General features: G+C 39.6%; 1 protein-coding gene across 8 annotated transcripts; it reads right to left on the bottom strand.

The window, feature by feature from the left end:
• Positions 1 to 192: 192 nt before the first annotated feature.
• Positions 193 to 23,251, bottom strand: TRPV3 (transient receptor potential cation channel subfamily V member 3). Of its 8 annotated transcripts, XM_027660327.1 has the most exons (22): positions 22,686 to 23,251; positions 20,791 to 20,904; positions 20,441 to 20,578; positions 19,222 to 19,323; positions 18,290 to 18,397; positions 15,180 to 15,302; positions 12,162 to 12,266; positions 10,494 to 10,580; positions 9,629 to 9,786; positions 9,196 to 9,372; positions 8,860 to 9,000; positions 8,388 to 8,668; positions 7,539 to 7,715; positions 6,748 to 6,906; positions 6,191 to 6,292; positions 5,540 to 5,613; positions 4,955 to 5,120; positions 4,382 to 4,448; positions 3,773 to 4,044; positions 3,196 to 3,308; positions 2,522 to 2,592; positions 193 to 1,900 (listed from the first exon to the last, which is right to left on the bottom strand). In XM_027660327.1, the coding sequence occupies exons 6-22, from the start codon at positions 15,296 to 15,298 to the stop codon at positions 1,806 to 1,808; spliced, it is 2,364 nt and encodes a 787-aa protein (XP_027516128.1). In that variant the 5' UTR covers positions 15,299 to 15,302; positions 18,290 to 18,397; positions 19,222 to 19,323; positions 20,441 to 20,578; positions 20,791 to 20,904; positions 22,686 to 23,251; the 3' UTR covers positions 193 to 1,805. The 8 variants fall into 8 exon arrangements, with proteins under 8 accessions (XP_027516128.1, XP_027516126.1, XP_027516131.1 ...); XM_027660325.1 differs by lacking the exon at positions 18,290 to 18,397; XM_027660330.1 differs by lacking the exon at positions 18,290 to 18,397 and having other exon boundaries at positions 193 to 615.
• Positions 23,252 to 23,293: the final 42 nt, after the last annotated feature.

Below are 23,293 nucleotides of genomic sequence, written 5' to 3'. Positions count from 1 at the left end.
GCCACACAAGGAGGGTATTTCCTCAGCAAGAACTTTTAGAAACAGCCCCTCAGCTCCTTCCTCACTTTGTCCATTTGGTTTTGTACCTGGACACTGGCACAGCACATCCTCTCAGCCTGTGTTCAGTGACAACCCACAGAAACACGGTTCTCTCTGGCCCCTGAGTATGTGTGAAGAGGTATTTTTTTTTTTCCTTTGTACAAGAACTGGCACTGAAAAGGATCCAAACAGAACTGTGGAGTCCTAAGGCAAAATCCTTTGTTGGCAGTTTCAATGCAAAATTAACCAGCAAAGATGAAAGATTCCAAGACCACAGGAATTTTTCTTCTCATACTCCCATTTCCTACTAAGAAAGGCAAACAATGCTCAGGTATTCTATGGTCTGTGAAGGTCCTTCCCCTCAAATTCCTCTGCCCTGTACAAACATAACTGAAGGTTTCCACTGGATCCCATCCATCCGTGGTAGGAAACACAGGATTCAGCATCTGTAGGAGGCTGGTTGGGCAGTGAGAGCCATGTTCCCAATCCCTGCAAACAGCTCTGTGCTGTCCTTCCCTCACGCTCTCTTCTGGGGTAAGAAAGTCCTTGGGATCATTTTGCCCACAGCAGGCTTGGCTGTAAAATCCAATGCAATTCTCATTATCATTCAAACACAGAACTGAGCTCCCCCGAGCCTTGCCTAAAACAGCACCTTTAAAATAGGCACCACGTGAACAGATCTGATGAAAAGCCATGACACTGAATACACATCATGTATTAATTGAAATTTAAAAGTACATAGAACAAATATTTCTTTTTATGTTTACACATGAAATAGAAAACTAAAAATATAATTCATAGTACTAGGTCATCACAGGTAGTGAAATAAAAAGTGCCACAGAAATGCATTACATAGTTCTCTGAATAAAAACAAGTCTGCAATTGCATTGCACTGAACTTATTCTGTTCATTTTGGGAAGAAATACTGACTTATTTTCCTGAAGTGGTTGAATGCAGAAATGAATTCAGAAGAACCTCCAAGGCAATAACTTATTTTATGTAGCAAGATGCAACAGCACGGAAAAACCAAGGAGGAAAAGTAAAGACATCGTGAACGGGACAAAGTCAGAAAGATCCTCCATCATGAGTGATATTTCTGCCCTATTATTTTATGGGGAGACACAAACTCTTAGTAATAAATAAAGAGCAGTAAACACCATATTATACCCTGGGGACTGCACAGAGGAAAACAGATCAGGCAAAGCTACTGGGACCTGAAGAGGCTTCTCCAACTTGTGGGACCGAGCCTCCAATAACACTGACAGTCAATGCAAAAGCTGCAAATGCATCCAGCACTTGGTTATTTCAAAATAACATACTTCATTTAGTCGTCTTCAGAACTGAAATGCTTTTCTTTGCTCCATTGCAAGAACTTAACTTTGTTCAGAGTACAAAATGAGTTTCTCATGAGTTAACAGATTCCAAAAACCAGCAGATTGGGATCGCGATGACCTTAATTTTCCACAAAAGGAAGAAATATCTCACATTTGACCTTTTTTATCCACTTAAACCTCTAGAGCCAAGTTTGAGTAGCGTCACACAAACTTGGACAGCAACAGTTTGAGAGGCTCAAAACTGAACCAGTGAATAGTCCATTTTATTTCAGTTCAGCTGCCCTGATTAAATGGGTTCAAGCCATCAGACTGTGTCACTGAAAGTTCGTGTTTCAGCTGGTTACAGCTGTCCAAAACATCCACAAAGCTTTCAGCATCCACTGCTGATGCTTTTTAACCTTCAGAACAGCCACATATCAAATACAGCACAAGCTAAACGGAAGTTTCAGGCAAATCATCCATTTCTTCAAACGTATTCAAGGTGTTTTTGCTATTAGTTCTTGAATTATCTTGAATTTTGCTTGGATCTGCAAAAAAATGCATTGTAAACAAAACAGGATATGGTAGAAACTGTGTATGCAAGATCAAAGTTTTGTACATCTTTTTTTGTTTGTTTGTTAAAAATATGCATTTATTTAAACAGCAAGGTGTCAGTTTACTACCATATCTTACATAAATTGTTCTGGCTGCCCCTTTTCCATATTACTGAGCTCATTCTTTAAGCAATATAAATGCTAATTGGCTCAAGAAGAAACTTCAGAACAAGTCTCCCAGATCCTCACATGCCCCTGTTGTGTCCTGACTCCTGCTGCCAGAGGGACATTAGACAACTCAGGTTGAGTTCATTTTTCCACAGCACTCCAGCACTGGCAGCAGAGGAGTCTCTTGGATTTCCTGGTCCACATTTATTAGCAGCAATTTGTCATCCAATATCTATCACAAATCATTAAATGTTTGTAACCAACCCTCACTTCAAATCTTTTAAAATAATTTAACACCCCTACCAGGTAAACTATTAGTTTTTGCAGCAGTAAAGTGTGGTTGAACGTCTAGATTATGTGATTTTATGGTTTTAAAGGTGTAAAATTATATCCAAGCATTTATAAGAAAAGCTTTCAAAAATACAGTGTCATAAAATCCCACAGTACCTGTTGGCCCTGGATCTTCATTAATAAATGAAACATGTGTTTTCCACTCGGTCCATTTCACTTCATTAATCCTGTTTATATTGGATATAAGTTGTGTTATTATCATGCATTATCTCCCAGCTACATTGCTGCTCTTTCCTTTTTATTCTTTCTTGGGATTGTCACACTTTACCACCCACACTTGCTTTCCTGGGACTAAAAGGCTGACTGTCCCTTGCAGTGTTAGGTACCACATGAAGGTGAGAATAATACTAAGACTGCTTTATAATTTAACACACTGTGAGTACAACTTGAAACACACCTTCAGTATTTTTGATAAACCAGCATTGTTCTTTAATATGCTAATCACCAAATAGCAATCAATTTAAATATAATTACTTTTAAGCTAACATTCAAAGGAGATTATGACAAAGTAACATTTACTGCAAGCAGACTTGATATTTGCACAGTAAAGACATATATGAAGATGAAAATCTGTTTTCTTACCAAAAAAAATTATCTACACCTTCCCTTTTTTAAAACAATTGGTCGCAACTGAAAAAAACCCCCTAAATTATATTTTTGTACACCCGGTATAATTTGTAGAGATACCAGGAATATTTTAAAGAGGAGAAGTAACCTTGAAGTAGCCTCCAAGGCAGAATTGATAGCACAGTGATCTAGCTTTGCTTTACCTTAAACACACCCTGGTGTCGTTTTCAGCCACTTTACACCGCTCCCCCAGTTGGAATTTTTTCCTCAAACATTTTGGCAAGAATTTTTCAAATTCCAAAATAGTTCTGGCTCTCTATTAACAATAAATGAGTATGGTTAACCATGTCCAACATTGTCTGATTCCACAGCATGTGCAGTTTGCAGCTTCATTACAACATGTCAAGCCTCCATCCCACCACCCACAAGCAACACCAAATAACGTGGCACATCACTGATTGTCTGTGTGGGAAAATAGGGATTCACAGATTCCTGGTGATGGTGAAACACCATATCCAGGAGAGCAAAAGTCATGAAGGTATGTGACAGTGCATGGGTTGGAAATCCAAGCCACAATATTACTTTTAGAAGTTGTTAAATCTGAAGTTATTACAATTCTCTGACACTGAAATTAGTTATTTCCATTATTCACTCACATATATGAATGGGTATTATCATTAATGCCTAACCTGTTCTGTCAGCATAAGAGTTACCATAGACACAGCTCAAGAGATTTTAACCCAAGCATCTGTACTTCACTAAACAAACTCCCAAACAAACCTGGAGTTTCCAGATGTGCTCGCTCTCTTTAGAAATATCCTCCACTGTTTCTCCCATCAGCGCAATCAGCATGTTCAAGAGGAGAACAAAAGTCAACACAACAAAAGTTATGAGGAGTAGAAGAAACAGGACAGGATACTTGGAGTTTTGCTGGATCTCCAGATCTCCCAGTCCCAGGGTGAGCTTGAAGAGATCCATCAGCACAGGCCCCAGGCTGCTGTTGGAATGGCATTCGCCACCCTCGTGGCAGGTCTCGATCAAGGCAGCAAGAGCTGAGGAGAAAGCAGGAGGAAATTTCAATCACAGTCATGCTTTAGGAATAGGTGGCATTTTATCCTAAAGAATTCACAGTGCACTGGGAAAGAGAGCCAGAGCTGCCCAGCAACACACAGCAGCCAGATGAGGGATTTCCAGGAAGCAGAAAGAGCCCATGTTCAAATGGAATTGCAGGCAATTAAGAGCCAAATGACTCATCTGTTCACATCTAAACTTAATATCCAGAAGAAACCCCAACGTGAGCTCTCATCATGAAAACAGGGTTCTTATGAATAATAATGCTAAAATTTTTACTCACACAGAGCATCAGTGCTTTTCTCCAGTAATATTTACCTACGCCAAATCCCAGCAAAAACACGATATAGACAACTAAGAATTTTATCACATCTTGCAGGATGACCTAGAAATTAAATGAAATAGTTGTCAGAAAGTAAAACTGAGGACTAGTTTTATGCTTATGAATTCTGCAGGGATACAGGTGAGGCACATAGTAAAGTATCAGCCTGCTTTCATTGAGTAAACTGGTTTAGTCTCAATGAGAAACATAAAGGTCTGATTTGTTATCTCATGCTTGAGAGCCTGATGTGTTGAGTGAGGGTGACTAATTCTGTACAATACAGACATTACAGCATATGATGCAATTAAATTGCAGAACTACATTTGTTGAAAAAAACCACAATTATATTTAGTATAATAATTTAATATAATAAAATGTCTGTTTGAAGATATAAACTAGATTCTGTCATTGAAGTTATCTAGTGTGCCCTGCTGAAATAATATGTATAAATTGAAAATAAGATATTTCAATATGAACTATAAAATACACCTAAATTGCTTGAATATACTTGATATGGATTGTAGAACAAGTGAGGACTGTAAAGGAGGTAAAACAAAAGAAAAACTTGCCTTTTGAATCATCACACTGTAAATGCCCATGGACTGGAAACCTCTGGTGAAATAGAGCATATTGGCCCATCCAAGGGCCATTGCCAAAACAAGACACACCAGGTGTTCTTTGTAGGAAAACAAGTACAAAAAGACAGAGAAGATCACAAGCAAAGCTTGTATAAAACTGTTAAAAAACAAACACATATATGTAAAAGAGAAATTACTAGCACAAAACTAACAACACAGTGGAAAAATATGAAAACAAGACTTCTTCACTCTTTATGCTTAGTTTGTAATTGCATTCTGCTTTGTATTCTCCCCATGAATATTGTCATTATTTTTTAACAATAAAATAGATCAGTACAGGTGGTGTAAGTATATCAATATATAAGGATTATATTTATTAAAGTTGACTTTCAGTGAACTATTCTCCCCAAAACAGTTGTTACAGAAAAGTTGCAGGTAAGATTACATCCATCCCTCTAAATCTGATAATCTAGAGAAAAAGATGAGCATCTGCTACAGCAGCACATTCCCTGTGACCATGAGATACAGAAGCATTTTATACAGAGCATAAAATATATATGTGCACATCAGACTTACAATGCAAAGTGGAACCAGGCATCAGAGAGAATTGACTGCAGGTCTGAGGGCCTGAGCAGAAAGATGGCTACACTCTATGTAGACAGATATAGAAAATATAGAGGTGGTAGTGAGGGAAAACAGGTCTCAAAATCTAGTTTTCAAAATAATTTCATTAGTGTTCTAAAATAATGCATCTACTAATAAGACATGATAACTTCCAGAAATAGAGTTGGGTTTTTTTATACAACTGTAACTTCTAAGTTTAAAATTCTGTCATGTCTGGTATAATTTAAAAGTTACTGGGTTTAATGACTTCCAGTATTTGGCAAAATTATACCATGTTTTTTCCAGTAGAAGTTCTAATTCAAAAGTGTCCTTAAAGCTAGTAATTTGACAATGTTGATGTTATAAAAATATCAAATCTCTGCCTTGAAAATTTGAAGGGAAAACACCCTCATAGCTGTTTCACAGAGCAATACAGGTGCATTCAAATATACAACCAGGGTCATTCTGGTAAGTGACGTATTGTGCCAAAGACTTAAAAAGTTACACATATCAAAGATACTCCACATGTATTGTGGGTATCAATAAAATCATCATCAGCATGCTCATAAATCTAGAGAAGTTCTTCATGTAGTTATTTATATATTTGTTAATAAAAAGTCTTACCTCTTTAATGGCTAAAAATATTGCTCCTAACATAACCATCACCTGTCCTGACAGCTGCAGCCATCCCACTCCACGTGTCAGAGCAAGTGGATAAGGTGGAGCCTGCAAGACAGGTCCAAAATTAAGGACTCAGTTTTACCTGAAGGGTAAAAGGCAGAGCAACAAGAAACCTCCCCACATGGGTACACAATTTCTTTCCCTTTCTGTAAGGATTTTTTTCACAATTTATTTAAAGAATTAGCCCCTTCACAGATATATGTTTGAAATAGCAGAAGTTTCTCTCTTAACAGAAAAATACCTTCTCCACACTTTTAGAAATTTAACAAGCTGTCTTTGTATCATGTATTTGTATTTTGGGTCATTTTCACAAAATGTAAATGTAGTTATATCCTCTTACTGCTCTGCTTCCTTCCAGGTACCTGACGTGGCAGAGCCTGGTCTCCCTACAGTCAGATATTCCCACAACTGCTTCTGGTTTAGCATTTTCAATATAATTCAGGAAACCCTACTGCATTTTAAGTCAGTGAAATTTGGTGAGATTCAGTCACTGTACTCACTTTATTTTCATTAGGCCTGTGGTAGGAAACTAATGTTAAAGTTACATTGTACAGGAAATAAAAACAGCACGACATAAAAAACATGTGTCGTGCAAACTTCTTCCATTTCATTCGCAGGAGGGAATTCAGAGGCTCCAAAGTCAGCATTTCATGACGGTTCTGTAGGGGAAAAAAAACCAAAATAAACCAATTAAGACTTGAATTTCAGTCATGTATTTTGTGCATTTCATTCAGTTCCCACCCTTTCTGATCCAGAAACACATCTGTGCTCAGAGACGGGTCAGACCCCAACGTGACAAGATGCAATAGGACAGCTCCCACTCATGCTAGGGTAACCTGCCATTCTCTCTCTGGTAAGTTATGATGGAGCTAAAACTGTCATGTGAACTTCTGGTCTTATGGTTTTATGGCAGTATTAGAATTCAGCAAATGTAAAATTCTGGCTTTGAAAAGCAAACACTCCTAAACATGTAAAAGACATACCTATTAAGTGAAGTTTATTTGGCCTGACCAGCTTGGCCATACTTAAACACAAGGTAAATTAATGCTTCTAATGTAGGAAAAGACATTCCCAAAATGCCTAGCCCATGTTTCAGGAGCTGAATGCATATTCACTTACAGGTGACCATCTACAGAGGTATAAAATTTATCTTGCTCCCGATACAAAAACCGAGAACAAAAATTACAGTTTACTCTTACAAGTAATTCATTGGAATACATAGACTAACACATCTGAAATGAGTGTACTGTTAGGAAAAAATGGATCTGTATTTTAAAAATAGGTAACTTACACCAATATTTGTGTTATAGACAATGATTTCCAGCACTGAGTTGTCTGCAGTGGTGTCCAGTTCTGTCAGGTCGTACAGAGAAGACTGAACAGGACCATAAGCCCAGTCTGTGAATTTTCTTGACAGGCTCCTGTTTGGCTTCTCTCTGATCTCTCTGCTCAGGATGTATTTCAGAATCTAAAACATTAACAGGATCATTTGTGAGCAGCTGTGTTGGTCATGGGAAAGGGGAAAGTACATGAACACACAGGCCCAAACCCCAACCTTTTGCCTGTCACATTTTGTACAGTTGTGCAAAGTCAATGTATTTGTAATTGTGTGTTGGAGATGAAAGACCTCCAAGAATTAAATACAGAGTTTCTAATGCCTCCATATTTTCTGTCAGAGTCATTTTTCTAAAGGATAAAAGCAAAATTTTCCATGTGTTCATTTATGTCTTCCTTCAACTTAATCAATTCTTTTCTAAGTTATCCCATTGCCAATTTTTTACAATTCAGTAGATTTCTGAAAACCAAATTCTACAGCAGTGTAACAGAGCAGTTCCAGTGAGTTTTCTGAAACTGTTCAAAGGTTGCATAAGTGCAATATGGTAATAAATGCAGAATTTCTGAGTTTCTGTGCAACAGAAGAGTTTGCCAAGCTGTTTTTAAACAATGTGTATTTTGTACAGAGAGGGGGAGTTACAGGGAAACCTTGAAAGGTAGAAGCAATGTGGCAATGAAAATGTTTGCTTGTGTTTTAAACAAAATCAGCTCACTAAATACTACTGATACATAGCAGCATAACCAGGCTGAAAAAGGATGTGTCACAGCACTAGTTTCTCTTAGATGCTACTGAAATAGTACCCACCTCTAATTTCCCAGTTTTTGCAGCCAACTGTAGTGGTGTCAAACCCTCCTTATTCTTTGTTGTTTCCAAATTTTTGTCTTTACTTTTCAACAATATCATATCATACATCCTGATTACAAAGTCATTCTGAGTTTTGGAGTCCTCTGCCACAGTAACTAATGCATGGAGGATATTGTTTCCTCTGGAATCCTGAGAAGAAATATTAGTCCTGGCATTGTCCATTAACAGCTGAATTATGTCTGGTTGGTTGGTACAGGCAGCTAATGCCAGCGCAGTTTCACCTACAAAGATCATAAAATGCAACATGTGTTCATGTTTTATTACAAATCAGATTATAAAAGAGTGACTGTGTTAAGAATCTTAACATATGAAAGTACATTTACATATTGATTGTATTGAGTTAAGCTCTTGTTTTATAAAAGCTTTGGGTATTCCTTCCTAACTTTTCCAGAAAGACCACATTTCCACTTACCAAAATAAAAGCCTTCATGCTTATGTTTGGGATTAAAGAAAATACCCTGGGCATGAGCATTGACATCAGCTCCTTTTTCTATGAGGCTCTGGGTTATTTCATACTGTCTCCTCTCAATGGCAATGTTTAGAGCTGTCTGGCCTGGAAAAACAGACACAGGAATCTCTCAAGTACATTCTGAAATATCAATGATATTTCACAGTGAATAGCACCAGTGAATAAATGAATTAAAGTAGGTTTAGGAATTTAAACCATCATTAGAGTGTTTGAGGAGAATGGTATTTTATGGATGGTATGTTTAACCATATACCTGAAACTGGTATCAGATGGCAGTACCTTTATATGCCTCTTCTGTGTAAGCTGCATTGATAAATCTCTCCAGAATACCATTTTCTTCTGCAAAGGACAGGAGCATATTCACAATCTCATTTGTGTTCTCATTGATGTTCAGCAGAGCTTTCATCAGACAAGTTTTGCCAGTATCTGAAGCTGTGAATTTTTTCATCAGATAATCTACAAGAGTGAATTTTTAGGATTAGATCAGCATGATTTACTAAACTTTTGTTAATTAGGGGTGAAACCTGAAGGATATATATGAACATAAACTATTAACCACTAGTTTTCCTGTTGGACATTCCACCACCATAACTCCAGACAGATCCAAATTCACAGGGAAGTAGCTGCTGCACAGAGATAATTCCCAGTTTTAGGCTACAAATGTGCTGCCAGAAGAGGCAACAATCTTCCCCTGGGTATCTGCACCCCTCACCTGGCACAGTCATGTTTGTGCAGGCACTGGATCGCTCCTTCAGCTCCCCCAGCAGACACTGCAGCTCCTCCACATTCCCCTCCGACACTGCCCGGAATAGGAATCGCTTCAGCTTCTTCCTGGCACTGGTCTGCTCAGGTCCTTGGGACATGTTAGCACTGGATTGTAAGAAATAACGAAATTCCTGATTACATTTACTATTTTTTATGTTATTTTCTACAGAAGAGGGAATAAAAATACAATTACTTGCCTCAGACAACCCATACCTGCCCTGCTTCCACATATATCTCGGCATGGATCTCACAGAACATTTCCCAGTTTGCTTATTTGCAGGTAAGTGGTTACTGAGGTGTTTTATAATAAACCAGCACATTTTTCAAGTATTTTGTTTTGTGTTCTCATCAGTTCACCCAGAACAAAGGCTGAGAAATACTTCTCTGACCTGCCCACAACTCACTGACTTCAGTGCTGAGGTTCCTGATGCTGCACTCCAGCAGAAGATTTTTTAACCTCATATCTGACACCTCTTTCCTGATCATCCATTATTCTGGAATAAGAATGATTTAATAATTTCCCCAGTCAGAAACACCCCCATCTCATGCCTAGCTGTGCATGGTGTGTAGGTCCTGTGTTGTCATCTAGAAAACAGACTTTATGTATGAAGAATCCTCACACTAAGCATGAAATCTGAGAAAAGCAGAGATTAGAGTTGTTTAATTCAACATTTAATTATAGAGGAATCAGAAATGTGTGCACACACGTGACCTTTTTCCTTAAACAATGGCAGGCAAAATAAGGATTATCTTCCCTGTCATAAACTTAATCTGTTAAAAATGTACTGAAAAATATTCCTGTCTCCACTCACCAGCAACTGTCCACATTAGGACTGTACTCAGTGGCATCATCCTGAAGAGACTGTGGGGAATCCATGTCTTCCCCATTTCCAGAAGCACTAAAGAAAACAGAAAAGCACATGTGCAAAGATATTAAAAGATATTTTAGCAAACTGCATGAAGAATCAGTCAGTGGTAGGAGGCAGTATCTGCAGCAGAGTTAAAATTAGTCTAATTTGAAATTGTGCATTTTAACACTGGAATTTTATTTCCCACATGAATTTTAAAATAAGTGGTAAAAATTGAGAGACTCACAGGATTTTATTATATTTTTTAAAAACACATTAGGAAAGCAATCTGCTTTGTGTTATATTATTTCGCTACAGATCCTGAAAATGTGAGAAGTTTTTTCTTCCTTTTTTTTTAAATGATCACTGCGTTTTATGCATCATCCTGAATGTTTGAAGGCTACAATCTTCCTTTTCACATGCTTAATTTGTCATTTGCCACAAAACAAGTGCTAAATCAGTAGCAGTACGTGGGTTGCAAGCCCAGAATGGAAGTGATTTACCTAAAGTTTTACTACACAGAACACTGTTGGCAACTCAGGAACATTTTGTGGTTGACTTGAATGGAAGCTTCACCTAAAAGAAGTTGAGGACTGGGCCTTAAATACGTTTTAGGTAATATATTTAGAGAATTTCAATGGAACTAGTATTTTGTAATTGCTGTACATAATTTCCAGACAGCCCTACAAGCAGATCTGACTTTAAAATTCATTATAATTTTTCTTACTTTTATTTTTGTTTTCTGCAAGGTTCAGATTTGATGAACTTCCTCAGGTTAATAATTTCAGGAATATGAACTACAAGTTATTGACAAAACAGATGCATGGACAGCCATGCAAGTGTCCAGCACTGCTCTGAAGGTATTCCCTTCCCTTTGAACTAAAGCTGAGAGCTCAGAGTCTGGTTTTATCCCATCTGTCATTCCTGCAGAAAACTGAGGAATCTCTGGCAAAAACTGTGTGTGTCTTGTGCAGGTCAGTCCCTGAATGAGAGGAAGAAATTTGGATACCTCTCCTCTGAAACCAAAATCAGGCTGTCAGCTAATTCCAAAAAGCTGAGCAGACACCCATCAGAAACACAAAAACCTTTGGCCATTCTGGGCTTTTGGTAGATTTGTTACATATTTCCCTTACTCATCGTTATTGGCTGTTGGCACCTCACACATTTTGAAAAATGACGTGCATTCTTCCCAGTCATAATTTTCCTCTATTCATTCAGCATAAATGGCTGCTTTAAATATTTCCCACTCAGCAGTTCCATGTTGTTTGATTGCTAATGAGCAATAGAGGGAGGACGTCAGCACCCAGCTGGGAACAGGGTTTGCTAAATTAAGCTGTGGAGTTTGTTCTAATGTATCATTAATGAGAGGCTAAGAATAAAAAAAGTACTGATTTTAAAATTACTCCAAACTGAGGCCTGATTTATTCCATGCAAGTGTCAGCAGTAGATAAAGATAAGTCATCTACTGATCAACAATGGACTCCTGTGAAGTTCTGTCTTTGAACTGACCAGAAGCTATGAAAACTCATGTGAAATTCTAGCCCTGGAGTCTAAGGGGAAATAAGGAGTAGCTGCTGGAAAGAAAATAGATATATTTGCAGTATGACTATTGCAGATGCATCTATAACTTACCAGGGACGAATATTTGAATCCATTGGTTTTGAAAACACAGGGGGAGATGTGTTATTTGGAGTGGCATTGCTTTCAAAACCATCAATCTCCAGGAAAAAGTGGGAACTGTTGAAGACAGTGCATTTAAAAAATATTACTAATAAAAGACAAGTCCAACCACAGACCAAGCAGAGCTCTACAAGTACATACCTAGGGCAGGCTTGACAATTAATCTTTTCTGGCATTACCTAACAAGATGCTGGAACAGAGGCTTATCTGCTTTTCCCTGGGGAGATCCCAACCTCCAGCACTGTGCCCAGCTCGTTCATGCTGGCAGATGGGCAAAATTCCTAAGGTATTTTTAGAACACATGGCATCAGATCCTGACATGTCTGAGAGCAACCCCAGCAGCCCTAAACCAGCCTTGCATTCAGCTCCAGTGCAAAGAGCCAAATGCAACCCCAGTCACTGCCCAACTACACACACACAACTGCTTTTTAATCTACTGCATCCTACTCCCTTTTTCTCCAGCCAGGAGCCATCAGATGGATCATTTCAAACCCACCAGCAGTGATAATGATGAAATCAGAATGTTTGAAAGGTCACATGTTAAATGACATCAGGCATTTCCACCAGCCAGGACTGACTGTGTCCTCTTGCCAGTCATGCATGACATTTAACTATTTTTTTCCTGATAAATAATTATATAAATATATATGTAATTATTTATAGTGAAAAATAAAATTTGAAGCAACACAGAAAAGGCAAATGAAAAGAATAGGAAGATATCATCCTTTAAAAGCCTGCAGAGTTGAGAGGCAAAAATCAATGGCTTGGTATTACTGGATCTCACTAAAACATTGCTACAGTTCACCACAGAGAGAGAAGTTCCAGTGGTGGGTGTAGCAACTCCCACATGGGCTGTTGTTCAGAAACTGTGTTACATTTCTAAAAATGTTCCAGTAGTCACCTGGAAAACGCTTCCAATTCATTTAATATTTATGGTTTAGTCCACAGGGTATTTCTTTCTCTTTTTTTAACTGCAACTTCCCCAAAGAATCCTGTTGAAGTCAAGTACATGTACTAATGCTAAAATGTAGTGTTATTAGAACCCTATTGAACAACCTGCTGATGTTTGCTAAAAACAGCATGACCTAATTCATCTCACTTTCCAATGGCTTGGTGACCCAAGTGATAATTCACTGTGTGTAGTTATTTAAACTTTTATGACCTTTTAACATTTGAGATGTGCCTGTGAATGTGTTCTAAGCAGACAGCAAGTAAAATGTCACTTCTGGTGAGCAGGACTGTGTCCCTGAAATTACCTGGGCAGAGGGTAGGAAAAACCCAGACAGAACCAGGACCATCAGTTGTGCCAGTCACTGCTGTTTCACTGAGGTCTGGACTTGGCAGAGGGACTGTGGAGGAGTGGAAAAAACAGGGGTTCATCCTGGTTTTTTGCATTCCCTGACCATGAAGTGCAGGAGCTGTCCCAACAGGGACTTGTTGAAGGCTACAGTGAGGCTCCCTAAAGCCAGAAGTGTCAAGGTCTAGGCTCTGCTGGACCTTCTCACCTGAGGGGACAGTGCATCACAGGCTGATGCCTCAGAGCAGCTCCTGCTCTCCCACCAGTGTGTTCCTGCTGAAGGTTTTGGCAGGTACAGCAGCTATGGAGTGAACCCTGTTTTGGAGGCTGCCAGACCTCACCTACCCTGGCATGTGGGTTACCTGGGGATATCATGGGGGAAAAAAAACCCCAAAGCCACCGTGCAAAGCAGTTGGAGAGTTGCCAACAAATACCCAAATGCTTACGTGGCCCTGGTGCACTGCCCACAAACATCAGCAGGCTCTGACAACGTTTGCAGCCTCCTCCCAGTTTTCCTGTACTTAATTATATACTGTTAATCCAAATTCCTGGGCCTTCAAGAAGAGAATGTCATTGTCTTTCAAGAAAATGCATATTGCCAGTACATTTTGTTGAGTGAGAGATGCCACCCTGGAAGTGCAGCAGCTGCTGGTGGCACAGTTCGAGGAAGTGTCTTGCAGCAACAGGATAAAGCAGCACAGGAACATATAATTAATAGAACATGTTAAACCCCTGCATTAAAATTCATGGGACCTCGGTGCTGTGTATCACAGGAATGTTGTGGGCCACACCTCTCTTGGTGTGAGAGGTGGTAAAAACCCCACAGTTACTGTTCTGGAGGCCACAAAATTGAATGTGAGATATGAGGTAAGTAATTGAGGGCTTGGGTTTGGCAGTGATCTTACAACCACACAATCTCCCATAAAATTGCCCCTTTTTGAAGTTCTGGGTGTATCACGAGCTGCTCAGACACCTCGTCTCCCCCATATGCCACCAAAGAGCTTCTCTTTTGGAATTTAATGACAGAAAGACAAATTGGACCACCCAGGCAGTGGGTCTCAAATAACTAATGGCACCATTTCTGTGAAAAGTAATTCTCTGATTATTGAGAATTATAAATGTCAGAACAGCCACAATTGCCTAGGCCTTCAGAGTTTCAGAAATTGCCATAATAACTAGTAATTATCATCCAGAGTGAAAAGTTTATGAATGAAAATTCATCCTCGCTCTACAGCAACTTAGTTCACTTCAATAGCATGGTATCAGGTAGGAATTACAGCTTATATTTCCCCACTCATATTAAATACAAACCCGTAGTCCCTTTATTAATCTCTAATATAAATTATGAATTAAAGTGAATATTTTATAAAACAATGAAGTATTGTTAATCAAAATAGATCAGAAACAGACTTTAAAGACTGGTATATGAGCCTGATGGCTCTGGGACAAGGGTTAAATATTTGTCCCATTAGAGTAAACACATCATATGTGTTCCTAACTCTTCCACTCATAAACAGCATAAGCATGGTCATGTGAAGGCATCTTGTCCTACCAGGTCTCTCTCATTCATATTTGCAGTGTAAATACAGATGTCAGTGGTATTTCAGTGCCAACATCAACTGAAGGAGGTAAACCAGGGAGTTTTAGTGGTTTGGGCTGAGCTGGAGTCCTACCTTTTCTTCGTGGGGGTGCTTTCAGTCACTTTTTTCTCTTGCTGGTTTGAAGGGGGAGTTCCAGACGGATTTGTTTTCTTGCCCATTAGTGGAACAACTTCGTTGTTATCTTTAATCATGTTCCTGCAGCAGAGAGATTCATGGTTACTTGACTCCTGTTCATTTGAAGGAAGTTTAGTGACCAAATTGCCTATTTATACACAAATAAACACACAAATATTGATTGGGCTTTTTTTAAGTTTTTCATTTTTCACTTGTTAAGCACATGCCATTTCATGTATCAAAGCAGGAGAGTTTTATACTTGACTCATTAAATTTAATTCTAGGAGAAGTACCATTAAAAGTGGCACCAGTAGAACTATAAATTCAAGCCTGTGCCTAAATTAAACTGAAGGGGATCTGTCAATCACAACAACAGTGGATGTTATTCAGAGAAGAAAAGAGCTCAATGACTTTTAGAAGTACCTCTAAAGTTTGTGAATATTTACAGTTAATCTGAGTAGTCTGCTTTGTCCAATACAATTTCAGAAAAGTGGTAAATTCCAGAAAAATTTCAGGAAGGTCAGTGCAACTGATACAATATTCGAAGGAAGGTTCCAGACATGAAGGGTAGTGAACAAAAAATCCCTGAAACTTTTCACTGCATTAGAAGAGCTGAAGAGACTGAATCCAATGCCCAGGTTGAGCTCAGCTAAACCATCACATGCATAATATCCAGAATTTTTTTGTCCTGGTGACATTTCTCAACATTTCTTCAGGAAGAAGAAAAAAAAAAATCATGATTTTACTGGGTGGAAATTGTCACCACCACATGACACAAAAGGATCTTAATGCACATTACCTGTTTCTGAACACCCACAGCATGAATTCTGTAGGTAATAATGAATAACTATCTCCCTGTTTCTCAATCTAACACTCAAGGGCATCATTTTAAATCACCCAGGATAATTTGAAAGCGAGAAGGTGAGTTCAGGATACATTAAAATTCACTGAATGTAAAACCATTACGAGGTCAGGGATGCATTTCCCAGGAAATGAGGGGAGTGCCCTCCATACCCAAGGACAAATGGCAAAAATAATTTGCCTGCAAGTTTGCACAAAATGAACTACACATTTCTTCCCTCCTACTCCACTCTCCTTAATGTGACAAATGTACACACAAAACTTTCTGCTCCTGTCACAGTGCTGTCAACGATTCCTTCCATGATTCCTTCATTATGGGAATATCAAGATACAAAAAGCAGATTGAGGAGTGTGTTTGAAAAGACATGACACCTGGTGTGAGAGAGGAGCCAGAATATCAAATACATTGATATTTGAATAGAGTCTATTAATGCATAAACAACAAATGTTTAATTATGGGAATTTTCAATCCCACATACAGAGAACTGAGAACTTACAGGGTCCAAACACATGTAAGAGCAGCTGTCATTTCTTGGCATTAAATGGAATAGGAATTTCAAATATTGGAAAGGACTCCTTACCTTGCAAAGGTTGGCTTAAGAAACAGGCATGGAAATAAATTTTTATTGTGTTTTCTACCATTGATAGATGTGTTCACACTAGAGCAACTTGGAAACACGCCTAGTTTGGATGCATTTCCTAAGAATTCATATCACAACTTCCATAGAAATAATTTACAAAGAGAAAATATTTTTACTTAGTACACTTGCATACTAAGCACGTTGTAGCTTTCACTGTAAATGCACAAAAGAACTGAACTTGGGTATTACACAGTCAAGGCAGGAGAAAGGTTTTTGTCTGTGCCACTGGAAATGCAATTCACGTAGTCTCTAGACACATGTTGTGTCAGTGAATACACTGATAAACATTTAGTCTTAACACAGCTAAAACAAATGACTGTTGTCTTACTCAGTTCATAAATAATTCTGCTATTTACTTCTTACTAAGTACTTTAAGAATACAAAGCAGTGTACGGGCAAAGACATTTCCCATCTCAAGGAAGAGGCAAACTGGACATAAATCACATATGAGGGGACCAGAATATGATGGAGATGGGTATTAAATAGCTACACTAAATGAGTGACTTTAAAGCAAGAGAATAACTGGAAAGAGACTAAAAATTCCAAAAGTGTGTCAGCAAAAGGAGTTGCCAAATTGAGAGGGGCACAGTTGGGAGGTGAGTGAAGTCAGAGGGGTCAGAGAGAGTGGCAGGAAGAGCTGGAGAAATTAAGACCAAGGTTAAATGTCTAAAGCACACAGTGGCCACAGGGAAGAGCCTCTCCTTTGTGAGCAACGCTGGAGCTGCTCAGACACGGCAACACGTTTCTGCAAGGGCAGCAGCTCAAAGCCTCATCTGCAGCCAGTTTTCACCACAGAGATTTTAGCAGTGGCTCAAGCACAGGCTGCATCATTTAGGAGAGGTGAAAATAGTCAAAGATAGCATTGGAGCTGTACTGGATGATGAAGGGCTGCTGAACCATCAGCAATACAAGAAAACACTCTGGGAAGGAAAAAGATTTTCACTTTTGTATACAGGGACTAAGCTTTCAAAAGCACACAGGACATTTGACTGTAGTCTCAGCCAAAAAGCCTGTTTTAAATGAGATCTCAGCCTGCACAAGTAAATAACTGCAGGCACAACAGCAGAGGTACCTCGTTACAGTGCTGAGGCAGCGTCTGCTTCATTTTTAATCACGATTAATTGTATGCTTACAGGAAAACTAAGCCAGGGTTTTCATCAGCAGCTTCCAGGGCACTATCATTTTCTCTAATCTATGATGTAGAGAAAAATAGTGCAACAGCCTGAAAAGTGTCACATCATGTCACTTATGTAACCTGATATGGAGCGTTGTCTTTTATTGTAAGTATTTTCTACTCCCATTATCAAGTTAATTGTTACTTACAGGCCACCAGGGAAGTGGCTTATTTGAAGTCGGCAGCAAGACAAAACCACTGCACTGATTTATAGTATTGAGAATTACTTTGAAGGGGATCTGAGGACATCGAGGACTTGGTATCTGACCCCCAGCAGAGTATTTATCTGTAATGGTGAATGGGATTCTGCCATTCCTACAGTAAGCAGGTACTTTACACACTATCACAGACTCACCTTGTGCTTGCCTGAGAACAAGAAAAATCATACATACCTATAACTTCACAGCTCAATAACTATAAATGAAGTGGCTAAGCAGAGAATCCTACAAATCAAAAGAAACCCTCAGCTGTGATATTGTGGCACAAAGGTCTCTTCTTCCCTGGGGGCAGAGGAGTGGAAGTGACTGTCAATAGCTGTTCCATTCACAGGATCCTTCCAACAGCCCATGACACTTGCCAGCACCTGCGACCTAATTTCTTACTGGCTCATAAAAAAGAAATTCCCCTCCCCGAGGGGAAAGCTGATAAAACTTCATTTTGACTTTTGTGCATTACTTAAAGCGTTATGAGTCCTATCAGCAGAAAGTTTCACTTGATGAAAAAGAGTTTCATATTTTTGTAAGATTTTTAAACTTTTGAGGGGCATTAGTATGCACTATCAAAAATTCATTTGCTTCTCAGGGAGAAATTTGTTCTTTTCTGTGAAGGTTTTTCCTAACAGAAGTTTTAAAAGACTCTGAAAAGTAATGTTTTTCCCTGAGGAAAAGTGCTTTAAGCTTATTTCTGAATTAAATGAAAAGAAGAAATTTTACTGAGTTGAAATAAAAACTATTCTACCAAGCCTGGGGATTTTACTTTCAACGGTCTCCACAGTAACTGAAACTTTCAGTGGAAGATGAATGTAATAAAGTTTGGCCTGTATGATATTATATTTTGGATCCCCTTGGCACAGGAATTAGGAAGTGCAACAGTGATTTGGGGCTGGCAAAAACAAATGAAATCAGGTCTATCTTTCTTCACTCCTGAATGCCCGAGGAGTCGGCGTGGCACAGCTCAGGGTTTATAAACTAGAAAAACAGAAACAAGCACGACAGAAAAACCTTCTCCATTTGAACAGTTGGTTTTGTGTTTGTCCCTTGAAGATTTCACTCTCTCCAGAAACATCACCTGCCCCAAACACCCACAGAGCTCCCGGAGAACTTACCCTGCTTACGATGCCTCCATTCCGGCGGGGACGAGGAGCCTCGGAACGGCCCAAGGATCAAAGCAGGGCCCTGCTGATGCTGCAACAACATCCAGAGCTCATCTGCCAAAGGAGCAAAACCACGGTCGAGCTCAAAACTATCCTAAAAACGCCAAACCACCCTTCTCCAGTCATCCAGGGTGCTCAGCTGGGGAGCTCAGACAGGGCCAGCGCTGGAGCACCGCGGCCGTACGGGGTTTGCTACGTCTGAAATTAGGGAGCAGAGAGGAACTCGCTAGACAACAAAGCCTTTACCTCACAGCTGCCAAAGCGGGATGACACACACACACACACGCAATAATTATACACTGAAATGTTACTAAAGCTGAGTTGCTCAGGGATGACTTAATGGCAGCAGTAGAATATCTCAAACCATCACTGCTCTGCAGTTTACATACTGTTTTCAAAGGAAAATGGTTATGCACATGCATTTGGGTTGTAAATGACCCCCTTTATGTCATGCTCAGTTTATTATATAGCACGGAACTACTCCAAAGCAGAAATGAGGAAAGGATCCTGCTAAGTGCTCCAGCAAGCAAAAAGATATTGCTATGACTTTGAAAAATTAGAAAAGGCCTTAGACAAATCTTATTTCACAGCAATAATGTCAGTGAAAACATGGTAGGCGTGTTTAGATCTTTCCCCACCTATAATAGTTTCCAATGAATGTGTACCCAGAGGGGCTGTGGGAACACAAACAGTTGGGTTTCACATAAACAGTCCTGGTGTTACTTTGTGCTGCATGTCTCAGCTTTGCTAATTCTGAGCTGTTGAGCAATGGGTGATGCAGAATTCTGTTCTGGAACATGCCAGAAGAGTGACCATAAGTTCTTCTGCTCTTTTTATAGAGTTCCTCCTTTATCACCAGAAATAGTACGTTAAAAACTTGTGTGTCTTTGCCTGTGAGACCTGCAAGGTGCAATTACAGCTGATGGTTTTTACTTGATTATTAGATGAGAGTTTAAGGTGAACCATGCAGGCAGCAGAACAGGAATCTTTGCCCAGCTGTAGCCAAGGGAAGAAAGAGCCAAGTTTTTGTGGGGTTTTGGTGGCTTTTTTTTTTTTTTTTTTTTGTAGGAAGTAGATCAAAAATTTGGAAGTAAAACCAAAATATCTTAGGATACTATGACCTAGATCCAGGCATTTTAATGCAAAGAATATGGCTTTAAAATATACTTACAAACTGCAGCTAAACTTTTCCTGTGAAGTAGATATCTTTAAAAACAGGACTGCTGGGTATTCCATTTGCCTCAGATCTCACTGTGTGAAATGCCAGGAGCACTGTACTGTTCCCTGTAATGAACCAGCTTCCCAGGAGCTGTGTGGGGAAACAGGCCCAGGCTGGTTGGATTTGGCATCAGGGATCCCTTTGGTTGGAAGTGCTGAGCACACATCCAGCTTTGCCCAACACAAATTTGTGGTGATATATTCCAAACCCTGTACCAGGAGATATTGTTCACATCTTGTCAAATGACTGTGCCCGAGTTAACATGTGACAACCCAGAGTCAGCTGCTTTGATGGTCTCTTACCTGCTGGTGTAATGACCTGGAAAAGGGGCTGAATCCTGCCATTTCATCCTGCCTGGGAGAGCAGCAGCTCAGTTCTCAACACAAAATGTGAGAAACTGTTTAATTGAAGTCGCTCTGAGGATAGAAATGTGAAAAGAGGCAAAGCTACATTAAATCTGGGTGAAGGTGCATTTGAGGACTGTTGCTTTACCTCTGGCATCAACCACAGCGACAGAAATTCTTCTGCTAAGGAGAGAAAATGGGTTTGGCAGCAAGCAGGACTTTGAACTCAGAAAGCAGCTATATCTGAAAGCACCCAGATCTGCGTGGTTTAGCAGAATATAGGCCCTAGCAGTGTGGTCTATTTATAATGTAGTGGCAGTTATCCAAAGAGAAAAACTGGGACAAGCTACAGCAAGAGAGGCAGAGCCCTGCTCCAAACCTGCCTGTGGAGAGGTGCAGAAGATTGTGTGAGCTGTTGACAGTTCACACACACAGGTTACACTCCATCCTGCCTGCTCTGTTGTATTACAAGGACAGCCTTGACTCACTGAACCTGAGTGTGGCCTTCCCTGTGCAAGTGTGAGATTTAGGGAACTGCAGCCCAGACTGCTTGGAGCTGATCTGCCTGAAAACACACAAGGACATCCCGTGCCACCCATAGGATGGCCTGAACTGAGCTATTTTTAAGGACAGGCTTAAGAGCCAGGAAATGAGAGGCAGAAGTACAGTAAGTCACACTCGTGCAAACATTTTCTTACAGTTTTAATCATTAACCTGCTCAACCTTTATGTTCCCAGACCTGCTCCACCCTGAGGTTTCTGACAAGGCCAGCATTTTTCAGAAGCCATGGAGGGTTTTGCAATAGGCTCTATCATGACTATGTAGATCATTTTATAGAGCTTTACAGCACTCACCAGCTGCTCCAGCTACTAAAGAGATGCCATAAGGGTCAGGAATGTAAATAACATGCATCCCTTACTAAAAATTACTTGAAAACATTAGCATTGGATAGCCTGTGCAGAACAAATAAGCAGCAGAAGTCCTATCTGGCATTATTTTGTTTTCCTAGCAAGTGCTAGACTCACTAGAAACCAAAAATGAACAAGATGAAGGAAACCCCAGATGGGAGGGATTGAGCATTTGGAGTTCTGCCATCTGACATCAGCAAGTCAGCTGCATTTGTTCCTCTGCTGATACATGACATGATCCCAGTCAAACCCACATTAAAAGTTATTCAGATTTTGTATTTAATTCTGTGATTTTCAGTACCCTAACTGGTAGTCACTAAGGGGAAGAGCCATTATCTGAAAGCATTTTTAACATTAGGTAACAGCAAGAATAATTGTAAATTACTTACTGTCATCATTCCATTCCCCACTCCTTAAAAATAATCCACAATTTAAGTATTAAAACACTGAGCACTCCAAGTAGTAGTAGCAGCCCAATTCCACCGAGCATAGTATTTAATTGATTTACAGGAATCTCTCATGATTTTTCACCATGGAAAAAGTGCATTTAAATTCTCTGAAAAAGGATTCAAAGTTGTTGATCTGTTGTGGGAAGAATCCACAAGACATCCCACAGAGACTATGGTTTTAAAAGAAGGTGTATGTCTTCAATGCTAGCAGTATAGTTTATGTTGAAAAGCCACATGAAGATTTACCTGGGAAGTTAAACTTGTTCTGGGATCATATCTGTGCTGCTACACACATGTACAAAGAGCTTTCACACCACTCCAGGCAACTGAGTAGCACTCGCAATTATTTAAATAATATGTTTATAAACTGTGAGATAAGAGGTTGTTTTATGCAGCTGAGCAACAGAGAGAAATGAATTAGCCTGTAAGTGTGTGTGACTACCACCTAACAGCCTTGTGGAAAATCATTCCAGGAAAATACTGGGGTATCACTTACCAGTTGGTGCAGTCTGGACTGCAGGGACAAGTCAGCCTCTTTAGCAATGTTGTTATGCATATTTGCATGACATACATGCCTGGAGATTTTATCCCCCAGGATTCTTGCCATAAAAGAACAGTCCCATTCACAGAAAGAAAGAGAAAAGTTACTGAAGCCTCCAGTACAACTATGTCACTATGCAGTTTCTTCTTTTGCCTGGGCAAAAAACCAAAGGTGGAGGAGTCCAAAGAAACAGCATTATTATTGGGACTGCGATAATTATCCAATAGTTAGACATCCTAAGTAATTCCTATTCCTCTAAACTCTGCTTCCTGGGCCCAATTCAAGCAGCTCTCCAGCTGCAGTGCTGCTGCTGCCCTGAGACTCCTTCCTGCTCATCACAATGAGTAGCCCATGACACTCCTCAGTCTGTCTCTGCTCTTTTCTTCCTTCTGAATAGCTGAGCTTGGGAACATGAACATTTATATTCTGCATTTGAGTAGTGCCCTGCTGAACCATGGCCAGGGCTCCCGGAGACTATGCTAATGTAAGCACTAAGAATAACAGAGCAGAGATGAACCCAATCCTGTATCTCAGCTTCCACCCACCCCACCCTTGCCAAAGAA

Source organism: Corapipo altera, unplaced genomic scaffold, assembly GCF_003945725.1.
Source record: "Corapipo altera isolate COAL_440 unplaced genomic scaffold, ASM394572v1 271, whole genome shotgun sequence".
NCBI lineage: Eukaryota > Metazoa > Chordata > Aves > Passeriformes > Pipridae > Corapipo > Corapipo altera.
Note: the sequence above shows the minus strand (reverse complement) of the source record. Positions and strands in the feature narration are given on the sequence as shown.